General features: G+C 41.2%; 1 protein-coding gene across 2 annotated transcripts in view; it reads left to right on the forward strand.

Moving 5' to 3' along the window:
* The window catches only part of FMN1 (formin 1), a 429,632-nt gene that overhangs the window by 124,443 nt on the left and 289,496 nt on the right, over window positions 1-15,693 (forward strand). Inside the window, exons 1-2 of one of the 2 annotated variants that reach the window (XM_030814364.1) lie at window positions 3,863-5,740; window positions 7,170-7,287. In XM_030814364.1, the coding sequence (XP_030670224.1) occupies window positions 4,367-5,740; window positions 7,170-7,287 (1,492 nt within the window). In that variant the 5' untranslated portion in view covers window positions 3,863-4,366. Of the gene's footprint in view, window positions 1-3,862; window positions 5,741-7,169; window positions 7,288-15,693 lie in introns of those variants that run through there. The other variant, XM_030814363.1, reaches the window with a different exon arrangement.

The raw sequence follows: 15,693 nt of genomic DNA on the forward strand, positions 1-15,693 counted from the left end.
AGGTGAACCCATACAGTTCCAACCTGTGTTGTCTGAGGTGGATCATTTTTCATCTGGCCTTTTGCACAGATGTGGCAATTAGAGAGTTTATGTGTTTTCAGGTTAGGACAAAAGAGAATCAGTTGAGGTGTAGTAGTAGGTTGTAAAGGACAAAAGCCTTCACTTCCACTGGTTTCGTGTAATAGGTGTTTATTTCAGCGCATAATTAGATACTGAGATAATCTCCAAGAGAAGTGATTATTTCCCTCCCTGAAAATGTTAAAGCTTTAAAGAGATTCATTTTTCAAGACCAATTTAGATTGAATTTGTAGGTTGCTTATTTGAATATTATAATCTGAAACACTCATTCCCTGAGTGACCAGCAGTGGTAACATTTCTTTTTCCTTTTTTTTTTTTTTTTTTTTTTGAGACGGAGTCTCGCTCTGTCACCCAGGCTGGAGTGCAGTGGCGCCATCTCGGCTCACTGCAAGCTCTGCCTCCCGGGTTCATGCCATTCTCCTGCCTCAGCCGCCCGAGTAGCTGGGACTACAGGCGCCCGCCACCCAGTGGCTTGAAAGAGTCAGTGTTCAAAAGATGTCTGAATTACCGTGCTCCTCTTACTCGTGTTCATATTTAGATGGTGGCTGCTGGGTTTCTTTCAAAATTGTTTTAGGTCCAGCTATTACTATTAGACTGAGCCTGGGGAATAAAGTCCTTGGTTACAGTCTATAAAGAGTCTCCTCTTTTTAAATGGATATCTCCAACTACACTACACATTTCATGGAGGTGGAAGGCAAGGGGTATCTTCATTCTTATGTCCTAACAGCCTCATTGATTGTTGGTGCTCATTAGTGACATTGGATGAAAAAGTCTTCTTAATAGAAGTCATGCTTCATAAATGAAGGAGAATGGTAAGGGCAAACTGGAAAACCTTGATATGTTTGAGCCCAGAGGATTCCGTATCTCTTCTGTGGTAGGTATATAGGCCAGCTAGGTTTACTGGAATTTTCGCTTCGTTTTTCTTTCCTCTCTCTCCATTTTTTTCCAAGAAAACTTGTAGATTTTTCCCCAAGTTATGCAAAAGAAAAGAATGATCATCCTCAGTGTAAGGTTGTTGCTGGTTTTGTTTGTTGTTGTTTTTTTTTTTTTGGTGATGTTTGTCTTCTGTGTCATTTAAGAGGATAAAGTATACTTCACATCCCAGTTAAAGACCACCAATGAACTGGGCTGAAACCTTTGCACCTCAAGACTCAGCTGTGTGTGGTCTTCTATTAGGGAAGGAAGTGGAGCCTCTGGGCTTTAGAAGAGTGGTTGAGAGTGTGGATGCTGGAGCCTGACTACATGGATTCAAATTATATTTCCACCATCCACTGTTTCTGTGGACTGGCAAGACTTTTAATCTTTCTGTGCCTCAGTTCTCTAGCAGGAAAAAGAGAATAATAAGAGCAACTCATAATATGGTTGTTATCTGTATTAAATGAGTTAATATGTGTGGAGCACCTAAAATTGTGCTTGGCACATGGTCAACCCTCAAATTTTAGATGATGTTATTCCCCACTTACTAGCTGTGTAAGTTTGGCAAGTTACCTTCTCTCAGCTATGGTTGCTTACCTTTAAAAATGAGCCTAATAATATCTTACTTACCTAGAGCCAAGGGGGTGAAATCAAATAATCTCCTGGGACCAAAGACTTGACCCTCTTTCCTTGAAATTGTGTTGGCATCTGTGAGTATTGAGGGGATACTGAAACCTTATAATTCTGCTCCATGCCATGGTGTAGAAGGGCCAGTAGCCCCTTCCAGCATGTGTTCCATTTTGCCCATATCTATAGAGGGGCTTGGAAGCTTATTCCAGAAATCAATAATTAGTTATGTCTGAGAAATTGAGTCAGTTCATTTAAAAAAAAAAAAAAAAAACCAAATACGTGACATCTCCCACTGCCCCCTTCCTTATTAGAATTGGATGATCTGCATTGCTCGTAAGAAGACTGATCTCAGGCCGGGCGCGGTGGCTCATGCCTGTAATCCCAGCACTTTGGTAGGCCGAGGCGGGCGGATCACCTGAGGCCGCGAGTTCGAGACCAGTCTGACCAACATGGAGAAACCCTGTCTTTACTAAAAATACAAAATTAGCCGGGTGTGGTAGCACATGCCTGTAATCCCAGCTACTCAGGAGGCTGAGGCAGGAGAATCACTTGAACCCGGGAGATGGGGGTTGTGGTGAGCGGAGATCACACCATTGCACTCCAGCCTGGGCAAGAAGAGCGAAACTCAGTCTCAAAAAAAAAAAAAAAGACAGATCTTATGATCTGTTGTGATGATTTCTTCTTTCTACAATCTTGAAGAAGCAGATGTCTGATTTTAATCAATGGGTGTTTCCTCTAGACAAGAAGCTTGTTCTGAGACTTAAAAGACACCATTGATTTTTTCTGCAGTGTCCTGGTGGCTTTTTGATTAAGTGTGCCTCAGTTAATAATCCCCAAAAATACTATGATCAGGAGCAAACAGAGAAGTACCTGTTTAAAACACAAGATCAAATCAAGATTTAGAAAGTGTTTTACTTTCCCTTAGTGGTTGGTGGGATGCAATGATGCATTTTTATTTGTGTGAGCGTTGTTTTGAATACATTGCTAGAAATGTATTTTGGCAATCAGAATTTCTCAGTATTAATACTTAGATTGTTTTTAGTACTGAAGAACAAGGCCCAAGTTATCAATGTGTGACATGCAGCCACCCACTCTTGCAGATAAAGCAAGACTGTCATTTTCCTTATGGCTACCGTTTCCATTTTGCAGAAGAAATTACTGTTTGTGTTTAACACTTGACCACAATCTTCTTGCTCCAAGAGAGATGGCAATTACTGTTCAGCCAGTTTGACTTGCCTCTCCATCCAGAACAGTGTCCTGTCCATCCCAGGCACTCACTGCATGCCTGCTGAGTGGGACTGGATTTGGAAAACACTGAGGCCTTCAGGTAGATAGGGAGCTGTCCCAAGAGGCAGCTATGCAGCTAGGAAACAGGGCTGCAATTTTTACCCCCATCCTTTGTTGCCAGCTTACCAGCATATAAATAGAGTGGTAGAAACTACACTGGGCTGATGTTTGGAGGTTGTTTTGTCTGTCCTGTTTTTGTTTAGGCAAATTGGGTCTGTGATAGAGATCTGACTGATAGAGACTTTTCAGATGTTTTGCGCTTTAGGAGAATGCGGATCCTTGGGGATCTTCGAATTGTTTTGTCTAATAGGGCAGATTGTGTGTTATACTGTGTCATGCCAGGTTTCATTTAGTTGGCTGGGGCACCAAAGGGGGAGAGGGGTGTCCTGCTGCTGCCAGGATTTCTAAGGCAGCCAGGAAGTCACAGCTGCTGAGCAGAAAGAAGCCTGCGGTTGGCACAGGGAGTGTAGAGGGTAGTCGTTCCTGTGGAGCCTGGGCTGTTTACTCTGCCACCCTGTTGCTGGTGGACACTGGGTGTGGTGGGCGTGCTTGCCTAGTACCTGTTTGTAGAGCACTGAGACAGCCAGGGCAGAGCTAAAACAGTAGTCATCTGAAACCAGTGGTGTGGGTTTTCCCTCACGGGCTTAGGAGCTAAAATCTGCATTCCAGATGAAACCTGCAGGGAAGCGGAAGAAAGCACTTAAAAAAAAAAAAGCTTCAAGGGCAGTAAATTAACTGCTTTGAGTGTTCTAGGCATTTTGAGATGATCTATTGCTTTCTTTGTTTCCTTGATTGCGGCTTTGTAAGTGACTGCTGATCTGGGTGTACTGCTAGTTTTTTTGGCCTGGATGCCCCAGGCCTCTCTGATCATAATCCAGATGAAAAAGAAGGCCTGTGTCAGAAGTATTTCAGTTGCTTTCTGCTGATTCACTTCTGATTTCCTTAGGCTGCTCTGGGCAGTGGCTAAGTGCCGTCAGGATCAGCTTGCCGGCTCAGCACTTTCAGAAGCCTTCACTTGCTCACCAATGAGGAAGTTGAATGCCACCAAGAGAACCGCCGGCCTGGGGCGGAGCTCCTCATGAAGTCCTGGGCTGGGATTACAGGGCAGGCTGACTTTCCCTATGACAAAAAAGCTTTTGTCCCCGGGAATAAATACGGAAGTTTCAGAAGAGCAGCCTCCCTGGTCCGTGTGTAGTAAGGTGTGCGGCCTCAGCTGCTTCTGGGCATAGACTCCACAGACTTTTCACAGTTGCCCTGGCACACATCATCGCACAAACCGGAAGGAGGGCACTGTGACCTGAAAGAGACCCAAGTTTGTTTGCTGTGCGGCTGACAGCCTGACTCCCGGGTCCTGTTGCTCTCTGTCCTATAAATTAAGAGCAGATGGAGTGGATAAACTGAGAGCGCAGGAGAAGGAAACACAAGTCAGAACTTCCACCAAGGGCATTACTGAGACATGGAGAACGTTGATAATTCTCTGGATGGCAGTGATGTGTCAGAACCAGCAAAACCAGAAGCCGACCTTGAAGTGGCTCAGTCGATCCTGAGTAAGTTCTCTATGAAATCCCTGTTTGGGTTTACGAGTAAACTAGAATCTGTGAATCCAGAAGAGGAAGATGCTGTGCTGAAAGCATTCCACAGTTTACACGCGGATCCCACATCTCAGCAGGATGATTCCAGCAATGGCTTGGATCCACAGGAAGCAGGGTCTCGGGTTTCACCTGACCTTGGAAATGATGAGAAAACTGCAAGGGTAGAGACAGAATCAGAGGGAAGTCAGAGAAAAGAAGCAGGGACATCTCTCCTTGCTCAAGATCTGCTTCCACTCTCTACTTTGAAAGGGACGAAAGACAATGTCATTTGTGTTCGTGGGACCCTCGTGCATACCACCAGTGATTCCGACTCTGATGATGGTGGCCAGGAGCCAGAGGAGGGAAGCAGCACCAATGGCCCAAAGTCCCCTAGTGTTGTTTTATCTGAGCCATATCAGGAGTCCAAAGAAAACCCAGGAGGTTTCAGGGAAAATACTGTCACTGGGGAAATGAATGGTGCAGAGCTCTGTACGGAAGATCCTCAAAGGATTCCACCTGAGATGAGCAGCAAACTGGAAGCTGGCAATGGTGGTCTTCAGACAGAGCATCGCCCCAGCCAGGACCAGGTGGGAGAAGAAGGGTCCCAAATCCTACCTGCAGTAACAAACCAGAATTCGAGTGTTGGTGTCACTGAGAGTGCCTCTTCTAAAAAAGAAGTCTCAGGAGAGAAGTCATTCCAACTTCCAGCTTTTTTCAGTGGGCTTCGTGTGCTGAAGAAGGGGGCTACCACTGAGGGAGGAGAGACCATCACAGAAATTAAACCAAAGGATGGGGACTTAGCTTTGCTCAAATTGACCCAGCCTGTGCAGAAGTCCTTAGTGCAGGCAGGGCCGCAGACAGTGAAGAGTGAGAAGAAAGCAAGTGATCCGAAGGCCACTCCCACTCTCCTGGAGCAGCTCTCTCTGCTGCTCAACATTGACATGCCCAAAACTGAACCGAAGGAAGCAGACCCTGAGTCGCCCAGGAGAGAAGAGATGGGCTGCAATGCTGACCAAGAGAGCCAGAGTGGCCCTGGAGTAGCCCAAACCCAGGGTGGTGAGGTCAAGCCAAAGCCGCCAGAGACGGCCCTGGAGGCTTTTAAAGCCTTGTTCATCCGGCCCCCCAGAAAGGGGACCACAGCTGACACTTCTGAGCTGGAAGCTCTCAAGCGCAAGATGAGACATGAGAAGGAGTCACTGAGAGCTGTGTTTGAACGGTCCAATTCTAAGCCAGCGGATGGCCTCTCTGATTCCAAAAGTGTATGTAGAATTGGGTTTTGCATTTTAACATAAAACATGGTACTGCTGTATTTCTTTCCAGGTTTCCTCCCAAAGTGAATCCTAGTTGCCTGTTAGTGATTCTTTTAGTTGAAAAAGGATTATAGTCAAATTATATTGTCCTGTAAGGAGTACGGAGTTAGCCAGAAGTGCTTTTCATGTGTCCTGATTTTTATCTGGAATATTACAAGAGGGATATACACAAAGATGTGCAGGTAGGAAAGGGTAACTGTCACCGTGAGTTTAAACGTTGATGGTAAATGCACTTATAAAACTACGTAGCATGAGGACATGATGCAAGATGGAAGTATAACCCAGGTTTACAGGGTTTCCTCACCCCTTAATTATACCTCCGCAGAAAGTCTATTGTTCTTTGAAAGTCTGCCATTTGGCAAAATATGTGTTTGTGGTGTGATTAGAGTGTTCCACATTGGTTGGAAGGCTTCCAGATTTAGAGCACTGGATTTAGAATGAGACCTGGGTTTTTATTCTAATTCTGCCATTTACTGGCTGGGTAACCTTGATAATCTCCAAGCCTCAATCTCCTCATGTGCAAAATGAGGAAAATAAAATGGTTATATGGTTGTTATGAGAATTAAACAAAGGCAGTGCATGGGAAGCATCTAATTAATAGAAGCTGTTATTACTCAAAGAAAACTAACTCAGGTAATTTATAAAGATGAGCAAGTACGTGTCCAGTAGATCTTAAACGATCAGAAGAACAATAAATAGAATTTCTTGCTTAATATCAATTCAGTGTATGATTATTATTCCTCCTATATATTTAAAATATTCAGTTAAAATGTTAAAAATGAAAGTCTTTGGCAGAATTTCTCAGACTGCAGTTAAAAAACGAAGCACAATATAACATTCTCCTAGTTGTAAAAATCAACCCATATAAAAATGACTGGAATATGAAGGCAATCTCATTATTCGTTTATAGTAATAAAAGGAAATTAGCAGTGTGGAATGTTTGAAAAAGTGTGTCTTGGTCTACCACCGATGTTCTTGAAATTAGTCTTCATGTTAAATAATCCTGGAGTCTGGGATACATTTGTAAACATTCCTATAAATGCACATCAGTGTAGTACATTTATGTCTGTATCTTCAGGTCAAAGTATATTTGTGCTTTTTCAAATAATTATATAATAAAAATCATCTTTTAAGGGTTGTGTGATACATACTTAGCCTTGAGGTTTTTCTGTTGTTGTTTTAAATTTTCACCTCAACTGATCACGTTACACTTCTGGAAAAGGGTCACACTATAGTGAGATATCTCAATTATAGTGAACGAGAGCAATGTGCAACTAGCCATTAAAATTAACTTCAGAATTAGGGTTAGCATGTAATTTTTCAGGAATTAATTGGCTCTGACTACATTTCACTTATTATTTGCCTGCTCTTTCAACAGCCTGACCACAGCCCGACAGAGCAGGATGACAGGACTCCTGGAAGACTTCAAGCTGTCTGGCCACCTCCAAAGACAAAAGACACAGAAGAAAAAGTGGGACTGAAGTACACTGAAGCAGGTAATGTGAAAAGAAGCTAGGGACCCAGGAATGAATCTCTTTCTGCAATGGCTTTTAGTTCTAGCTTAGTTGACTCTCAGAATTTGGGGTTTTATTTCATTATAAAATGTAATGCTGAAGGCTTTCTTTTTGGTTTTGCTGTTAAAGTGAACCTTTGCACACTTGTTGTTAACGAGCCTCTGAAAGATGAAAGATGAATGCAGTGGAATGAATGAAAGGGGGCATGTGTGTGAAGTCGGAGAACCTTGGGGGACCTGATGGAGAAGGTAGATTGCAAATCCCTCAGGAAGCCCGTGGTTGGTCCTCATACAATTTTGTGAGCTGGCAGTGTTGCTAGAAGAGGCAGAGTATGGTTCTCTAGAGCTGTAATCTGATTTGTTGTTTGTCTTTGAGTAATGCTTTTGAGATAAAGGAACCTTGTGCAGAGTGAATGTACAGATACCATATCAGTTACTGGTTCACTTTTGTGAGACAAAGCTTTATTTAATGCATGGCCAACTTTAAAGCAACCTAACTCTCTGGAAACCTGCCTAGAAACTTTACTTGAATTTATTTAAATGAAATGGGAATCTAGATATGGTTACTATTTAAATGAAAGTTTCACATGAACTGTAAAATGACACCAAAGCATTAGAGAATGGGTATATAAGATATTAAGAATTGCATGTGTGTGTATATATCCCTGAAACCTCTCTGCCTTCTTCCTGATATTTGGAGATTACCTATACGTGGCTTATATGTGTTGTTTTTATTAGGGGTGTGTGTGCATTAAGGTCTATCTATCTATCTGGTTATAGAAAAATACTTCTTTCCATTCCTGTTCATTGATAGACATCAACAGATCAAAGTTGGGTGGTTCAGTAGGTTTTTCCATAACATCAAATTACTCCAGTGATAACACACTGGCAGTTGAATGTTGAGGTCATTTCTAGTTTTCATTTACACAGTTGCTGCTTATGATTCTGCAGGGCATTGGTTACTTCATAGCATTTTCTTTCTGTGGTGTTTGACTTATAGGATGAAAACTCGTATCCTTAATGAAAATATATATAGCGATTTAAGTCTTCTTGCCCACATTTGATTTTCCAAAAATCATAATTGTGTAAGAATGAACAGCACAAGGGTGGAAAATGATTGTTTCATCTGAGCAGAGCAATTCAGACACAGCAGTAAAGAAAGCATAAGGATGTTTTAGGTAACTGAAGCATAGAAGTAGCATAGGGCTAAACTTCTGTTTAACCCAAACTTGAATGGAAAATTTCCTAAACCACGTTAGATCACCTTTTTCCTTTTGCTTTGTTTCGTCCGAACTCACTTAACTTTATTTTCTCTAGGGTGATTACATATATGACTGTTTCAATGAGGGTCATACTAATCAGGAATCAGGTGGCACTCAAATGGAGTGATTTGAGGAGAGTTTATTAGAGACCTTTCACAAAGGTACAGACGGGGTTTAGAAAAAGCAGTAAGAGAGCGCTACTCTGGGGCCAGTACCAGGGAGAAGCTTTTACCACACCTAGGCCTGAAGGGGCAAGAGTAGGAGTCGCTATTGAAAACTAGAACTTAAGAGGGAGGCTGAGTGGTGTGGAGGCAGCTGCTGGGCAGGACCCGCAGCCCTCAGCAGGGAGGTGCTGCCGGTCCATAGTGACATGCCAGGCTGGGAGTTGAGGGCAGGACAGCCTGATCTCTTCTCATCCCACTCTCTGGTCCCTCGCCGTCATTCCCACTGGCCAAAACCAAAGAGAAGTCAGCAGACTGGGAGCCACTTGAGGCTATCATTTCAGGCCTGTCAACAGGGCCCAGAAAGGGCACAGACCTGGAGAGGCATGTAGAAGATCCCCTGCACAGTTACACTGCCACCATGAGCGCCCAGCAGGCCCTGGGCGGAGAGGCTTCTAAAGCCCTCCTGGAGAAGAATCCGCACACACATGCTGGTGTTGTCATACCTCACGACACGGGATTTTAGTGCAAGGGCACACAGACAAACTTCTGTTTTTATCATCCTGTTGGGGGGTTATATTTTCTAGTATAATCAGTTCATAGAAAATATGATGGCTATTATTCAGAGGCTTGCTCTGTAGATACCTACTTCATCTTACTGTGAAGGGTTTGTTTACTGATCTCAGAAAATCTCTCACAGGGTTTTAAATGTTCCCCTACATTACAAAATAAAATAAAATTTAAAGATATCCAGAAAAATCATGAAGCAAAATAAACTTTCTATGATTCTATTTCAGAGAAACTGTTGTCACTGTTTTGAAACTAGGCCTATGTGAATTTAATGTGGAAAAATAAAAATAGAATTTGAATGATTATAGACTACTGTTCTTTTCCGATTATTATTATTATTATTTTTTTTTTGAGTCGGAGTCTCACTCTGTCGCCCAGGCTGGAGTGCAGTGGCGCTATATCGGCTCACTGCAAGCTCCGCCTCCCAGGTTCATGCCATTCTCCTGCCTCAGCCTCCCGAGTAACTAGGACTACAGGCGCCCGCCACCACACCTGGCTAATTTTTTTGTATTTTTAGTAGAGATGGGGTTTCACCGTGTTGGCCAGGATGGTCTCGATCTCTTGACCTCGTGATCCCCCCGCCTCAGCCTCCCAAAGTGCTGGGATTACAGGCGTGAGCCACCGCACCTGGCCTACTGTTCTTAAACTCTTTAAATGATTTTTACTAATTATAAAAATTTATTTGAGTTATACATGATGTATTATAAATAACAGTACTGTAAGTCTTTGTCTATAAGTATTTTATCTTAGGATAAATGATTATAGGTAGAATTGCTGTACATAAGAGTATATGCCTTTTTAAGGTATCTGATGTATATTATCATATTGCCATAGTTGTTTTTTCTTACTAAATACCTGTCCCTAAAAATTACCGTTTTTGAAACTGTTATTTTACCTTTTATCATTTGTTTTTAATTTTACTGTGTTTTCTGATGTGTGGAAGTTTTAAATATTTACATAATCAAATCTGTCCTTTCATTATATAATTTCTGATTCTTTTAGCTTAAAAGACTTTCTCTGATCTAAGTTTACCAATGTTTTCACATTTCTTAAAGGGTTTCCTTCTACTTCTTTTTTTTTCTCTTTCCATCACTCCATTTCATTTGGAAAATTTAATTTGGTATACAGTCTGAGGTAGAGATCGAAGACAACTTTTTTCTAAATTGGTAATTAATTCTATACCAGACTTTTGGAATAATTATTTCCTCTATATTGTTTAGGACTGTTGGGGGCTTTCTGTTGTCTTTGATATGTTTGTATATTATACTATGTCTTACTGTAGTATTACAATACATCTCAGAATCTGACGGTTCCGTTTCTTTTGCATACTTCTAAAAAATGTTTTTGGATTTCCTTATATATTCATTCTTCTAGAAAAACTTAAAATTTTTATTGGAATTGTATTAATTTATAAATCAGTGTGAGGTAGGAATGAAAATGCTTAGTAACTTCACGAGGAGCGTGTCTTATAAAACTATTGAAAGTTTCTTGACATTCAGTAAATTAAATATATAGTATTTATTTACATATAAATATATGTTTGTGTATATGTATAGATCTTGTATTTTTTTCTAAATATCTTCCCTGGCATATTTTTTAAAAGATAAATACATGGTATGGATTTGCTTCTTGTGATTTGTTTTTCTTAGAAGTCTAATGTGCTCCGAAGCCTCTAGTGACTCAAGCACGCTAGCTTTATTGCAGGTGATTTTCTCCCCAGGGCCAGGGCTTGACTGGGTGAAGGACACATTTGGACTGACCCGTGGTACCTTTCCTCAGTTTTACTGTGGTGTTAGTGATTCTTCATATTTTTAGACTCCTTTAAAATCTAGCAATGATAGAAAGCCACAGAAGAAAACATGACACCGAATTTAGCATATATTTTCGACCCTCCACCCCACCCCACAGCTATCTGTGGGCACCTCGAGGTTCACAGGAAGAACCTGTTCCAAACACTCAACCCAAAGCTGGGCTTCCTTTCGCCTCCATCTCCTGTGTTGTATTATGAAGGACTGCCTGAAATTTCTCATTATTAAGACATTTAAAAAATACATTGTCATGATGTACATCTCAAAATCCTCAGGGGAAGTGAGTTTAATGTTTTTGGAATTAAAATGATACCATTTAGGGAACTGTCAGTGACTGAATTACTCACAGAATGAGAAAGAAAAAAGTTTGAAGAAAAACACTCACGCTTTCTGAATTGAATTGTGCGTATGTGGTTTCTCTCTCAGTGTGCATCTGGAAAAGCTTTTCTCTCTACCTGCAGTATCTCAGAGCTGGCCTGGGGCTGGGGAATGGCAGATGTACAGCCCTGCTTGAGTGTGAGGACCATAGCTTTTGTAGAGAAGAGAACTTAGCACAGTAGATCGTAGTTATTGAAAGTAAACAAATTGTCAAGACATGTGGCATCTCCAGGAGACACATCTTTCCTCAGAACCTAGGAGCAATTCAGAAACATCCCTATTTAGAGTATTTTAAATTAAATAGAGAAATAACCCATTCCTCAATTTAATAAAATCCACGCATTTTCTGATTTGTTTCTCATTTGAATTTACTTCATTATAAAATGAGAGCTGTTTGCCACCCTTCTTGGTAAGTCAGATATCCTTGCTTTATCAGTCAAAGAGAGCTATAAACACCTCATACTACTTTATTGGCCTACTATAATTTGAGTTTTAATTTCTGCATTCGTAGCTAACAGGCTGCATTAGTCAGCAATGGATTTTCCTTTAAAGTTATGTGTCCAGACAAATTATCCTAACTTCCTCTTTCACCGTCTGGGGAATGGGTTTGTTCATTGTACTATCTTTCATAGACCCCTGTAGCCTGCTATCATCACTTGGATGGAGTTGATTGGATTGCGATAGCCTAGAAATTTGAAGCTGTACAGACTAAAGACCAGAAATGTCTTGCAGTTTGTGGGTGCAGAAAAAGGTTTACTGGGAAACTAGAGGTGAAGTGTATTGTGCTAAGCTTCCAGTTAGTATATGTACACAGCTGGGAGCTCTAGAGAGGAGACTGACTCTCCCGACATGAATGGGAACTAAAGCTTGACTTTTAGGAAAGGAATCAAAAGTGGGGACTGGAGACTCAAGAATCACATATTGTGTTCAAGGAAATATTAGTAAAGATCTTTGGCTCAGGGGAGTAGAAGCAAGAGATTAAAATATAGAGTCTCAGTTTTTAGAATATAAAAAACTGAGAGCTGCAAACATCTTAGGTCATTTAGTTTAAGTTACTTATTTTACAGATGACAGTAGTGAGATTATGAATTGCTGAAAGATACACATATTAATACTCTTGATAAATTATGTGTAATAATTATGAGTTGGAATTATAATCTGGAGATAAAGATAGTCTCAAATTGAAGCATGATGGATTAAAATTTTTTTAAATCTTTTTGCCAATATACCAGTATCTAAAGATCCAACAAGGAAAATACATGGGATCAGAAGCATTTTTTGTGGGAACGTAAATTAGTACGGCCATTATAGAAAATGATATGGAAGTTCCTGAAAAAACTAAAAATGGAACTACAAAGTGACCCAGTAATTACACTTCTGGGCATATATCCAAAGGAACTGAAACCAATATGTAAAAGAGATAACTCCACTCCCATGTTCATTGTGGAACTATTCACAATAGCCAAGACATTAAATCAGTGTAAGTATTCATCAGTGGGTGAATGGGTAAATAAACTATGTTATATATACACAATGGAATACCAATCAGCCTTAAAAGGTGGTGGTGGGGGGGAAATTCTCTCACTTGTGCCAATGTGGATGTATCAGGAGAACCTTATGCTATGTGAAATAAGCCAGGCGCAAGAAAGACCAATGTTGCATGATCTCACTTATATGTGGAATATAATAAAATTGAACTCATAGAAGTAGAGAATAAAATGATGGTTATCAGAGGCTGGGGATGTGAGACGGAGGGAATGGAGAGTTGTTGATCAAAGGGCACGTTTTAGATAAACTGGAGAAATAGATTTTGCGATCTATTGCACAGCAGTGTGATTATAGTAAAAAATAATGTATTCTATATTTCAAAATAAGAATAAATTTCAAATGTCTCACCATAACAAATGATATGCAAGAAAGGTGATATGCATATGTTAATTAGCTTAATTTAATCATACCACATTGTATGCTTGTATTGAAACACCACATCATATACCCCGTAAAGGTATACAACTATGATTTGTCAATAAAAAAATTATGCATGTTATTACAAATTATGGGATCTGAAGTGAGTGAACCTGAACAATAAAGTAGAGCATATGAGGCCATCCTGGCTCACTGGACTCATCTGCAAAAACTCACTTGGTTGTTTCATGCTGTTCTTTTCATTCCTCAAGTAGGAATCAAAGAATGGAGTGAATGGTATTTTTTATGCTATGAAGCATAAGCAATTTCAAGCAAATAAAAATGCTTCTAGTCTGTGGATTCTTGGGAAGTTCAGGTGAGGTTCATTCAACTACCATTCATTGAGCCACAGTTTGTGTGGTAAAATGCATGGTGTACATGTAAATGGTTTTGGGAGGTACACGAACAAACATTTTTATTTTAAGAGTTGTTATTTCAGTGGTTTTACTGGGTTTTAGAGAAAATAAAACCAGTGCATTCAGTCTACTTTGAGGCCTCTTTTGGGAAGATTAGAATGAGATTGATATTCCATGTTCCACACCACATTTTTACAAACATCTTTCAGTAGTCGTCGTCTTTCTCATAATTTCTATCTAGGTGGCTTCATTTTTCTTCTCTTCTGCAAATCTCCGTCTATTGCCAGCCACCAAGTGTTCTTTCTCCAGATCATCCACCAAGCGGCCTCTCCACCATCCTGGCTTCAGCCTCCTCCACCAGCAGCCCCACCACACCTTTCCATCACCAGCCCCGCCACACTTTGCCACCACCCCCCCATCACACCTTTCCACCACCAGCCCCGCCACACTTTTCCACCACCACCCCCATCACACCTTTCCACCAGCAGCCCCACCACACTTTCCACCACCAGCCCGCCCACCACACCTTTCCACCACCAGCCCCTCCATCACATCTTTCCACCACCACCATCCCCACACCTTCCACCACCACCCACCACACCTTTCCACCACCACTCCCGCCACACCTTTCCACCACCACCCCCCCATGACACCTTTCCACCACCAGCCCCACGACTCCTTTCCACCAGCAGCCCCACCACACCTTTCCACCAGCAGCCCCATCATACCTTTTCACTTGCAGTTTACTTCCTTCCGCTCAGTCCGCTTTTCATGTGCTTATAGCCATCAACTAGCTCAGCAAATAGAGCACACCCTTTCAGATCCCCTCTCCATAGAAACCAGATGGGAAATTGTAAATAACAAATTTTTCTTCTTTTGTAGAACAAATTATTTCTGAGAAATAACTAAACCCAAAGTTGCAATAGGTGAACTCGGAGGCACTTTTCCCCCCCAAGATAAAGGGAAGCACTTGATGAAGGGCTGAGAACATGAGAAAGGTAGAAAATTATTTCAGAGGGAAAGGAAAGTAGGACCGGGGAAGTCCTGAAGACATAATTAAGTTTGACATTACTTTCACTGCAGAGTTCATGGGTTTGAGCATCAACTAAACTTGAGTTCGAAGCTTTGGCTCTGTCATGTGCCAGCTGTGACATGCGGCAAGGTAATTTACTTCTTTGGATTTTCATCCTTATCTCTAAAAAGGAGGGTAATGATAATTTTAAACGATTATTGTAAAGATAAGACAATATATATGAAGTTCAACTGCAGCACTACTTTCTTTTTTTAAACCAGTTTTTATAGAAGAATAACAAAAATAGAGAAAAGTACACAAGAGTATATAGCTCTGAGTTATAGCAAAGTGAACACACCCAGGTAACCACTATGTAGATCAATAAATAGTACATCTTTAGCACAATGGAAGGTTCCTTCTTGCCCCCTTCCAATTGCTACAATTTACCTTTCCCTCAAAGAAAACCACTATCCTAATTTCTAATACTATAGGTTAGTTTTATCTGCTTTTCTTAAGATGGAGTCTCGCTCTGTCACCCAGGCTGGAGTACAGTGGTGCCATCTCAGCTCACTGCAACCACTGCCTCTGGTTCAAGCCATTCTTCTGCCTCAGCCTCCCGAGTAGCTGAGATTACAAGTGTGTGCCACCATGCCTGGCTAATTTATTTGTATTTCTAGTAGAGATGGGGTTTCACCATGTTGGCCAGGCTGGTCCTGAATTCCTGACCTCCAGTGATCGCCTGCCTTAACCTTCCAAAGTGCTGGGATTACAGGTGTGAGCTACTGTGCCCGGCCTAGTTTATCTGCTTTTGAACTTAATATAAATTAACTCATTTTGTGTCTGGCTTCTTTCTGTTAACATTATGCTTGTGAGAATC

This window comes from Nomascus leucogenys, chromosome 6 (genome assembly GCF_006542625.1).
Source record: "Nomascus leucogenys isolate Asia chromosome 6, Asia_NLE_v1, whole genome shotgun sequence".
Classification (NCBI taxonomy): domain Eukaryota; kingdom Metazoa; phylum Chordata; class Mammalia; order Primates; family Hylobatidae; genus Nomascus; species Nomascus leucogenys.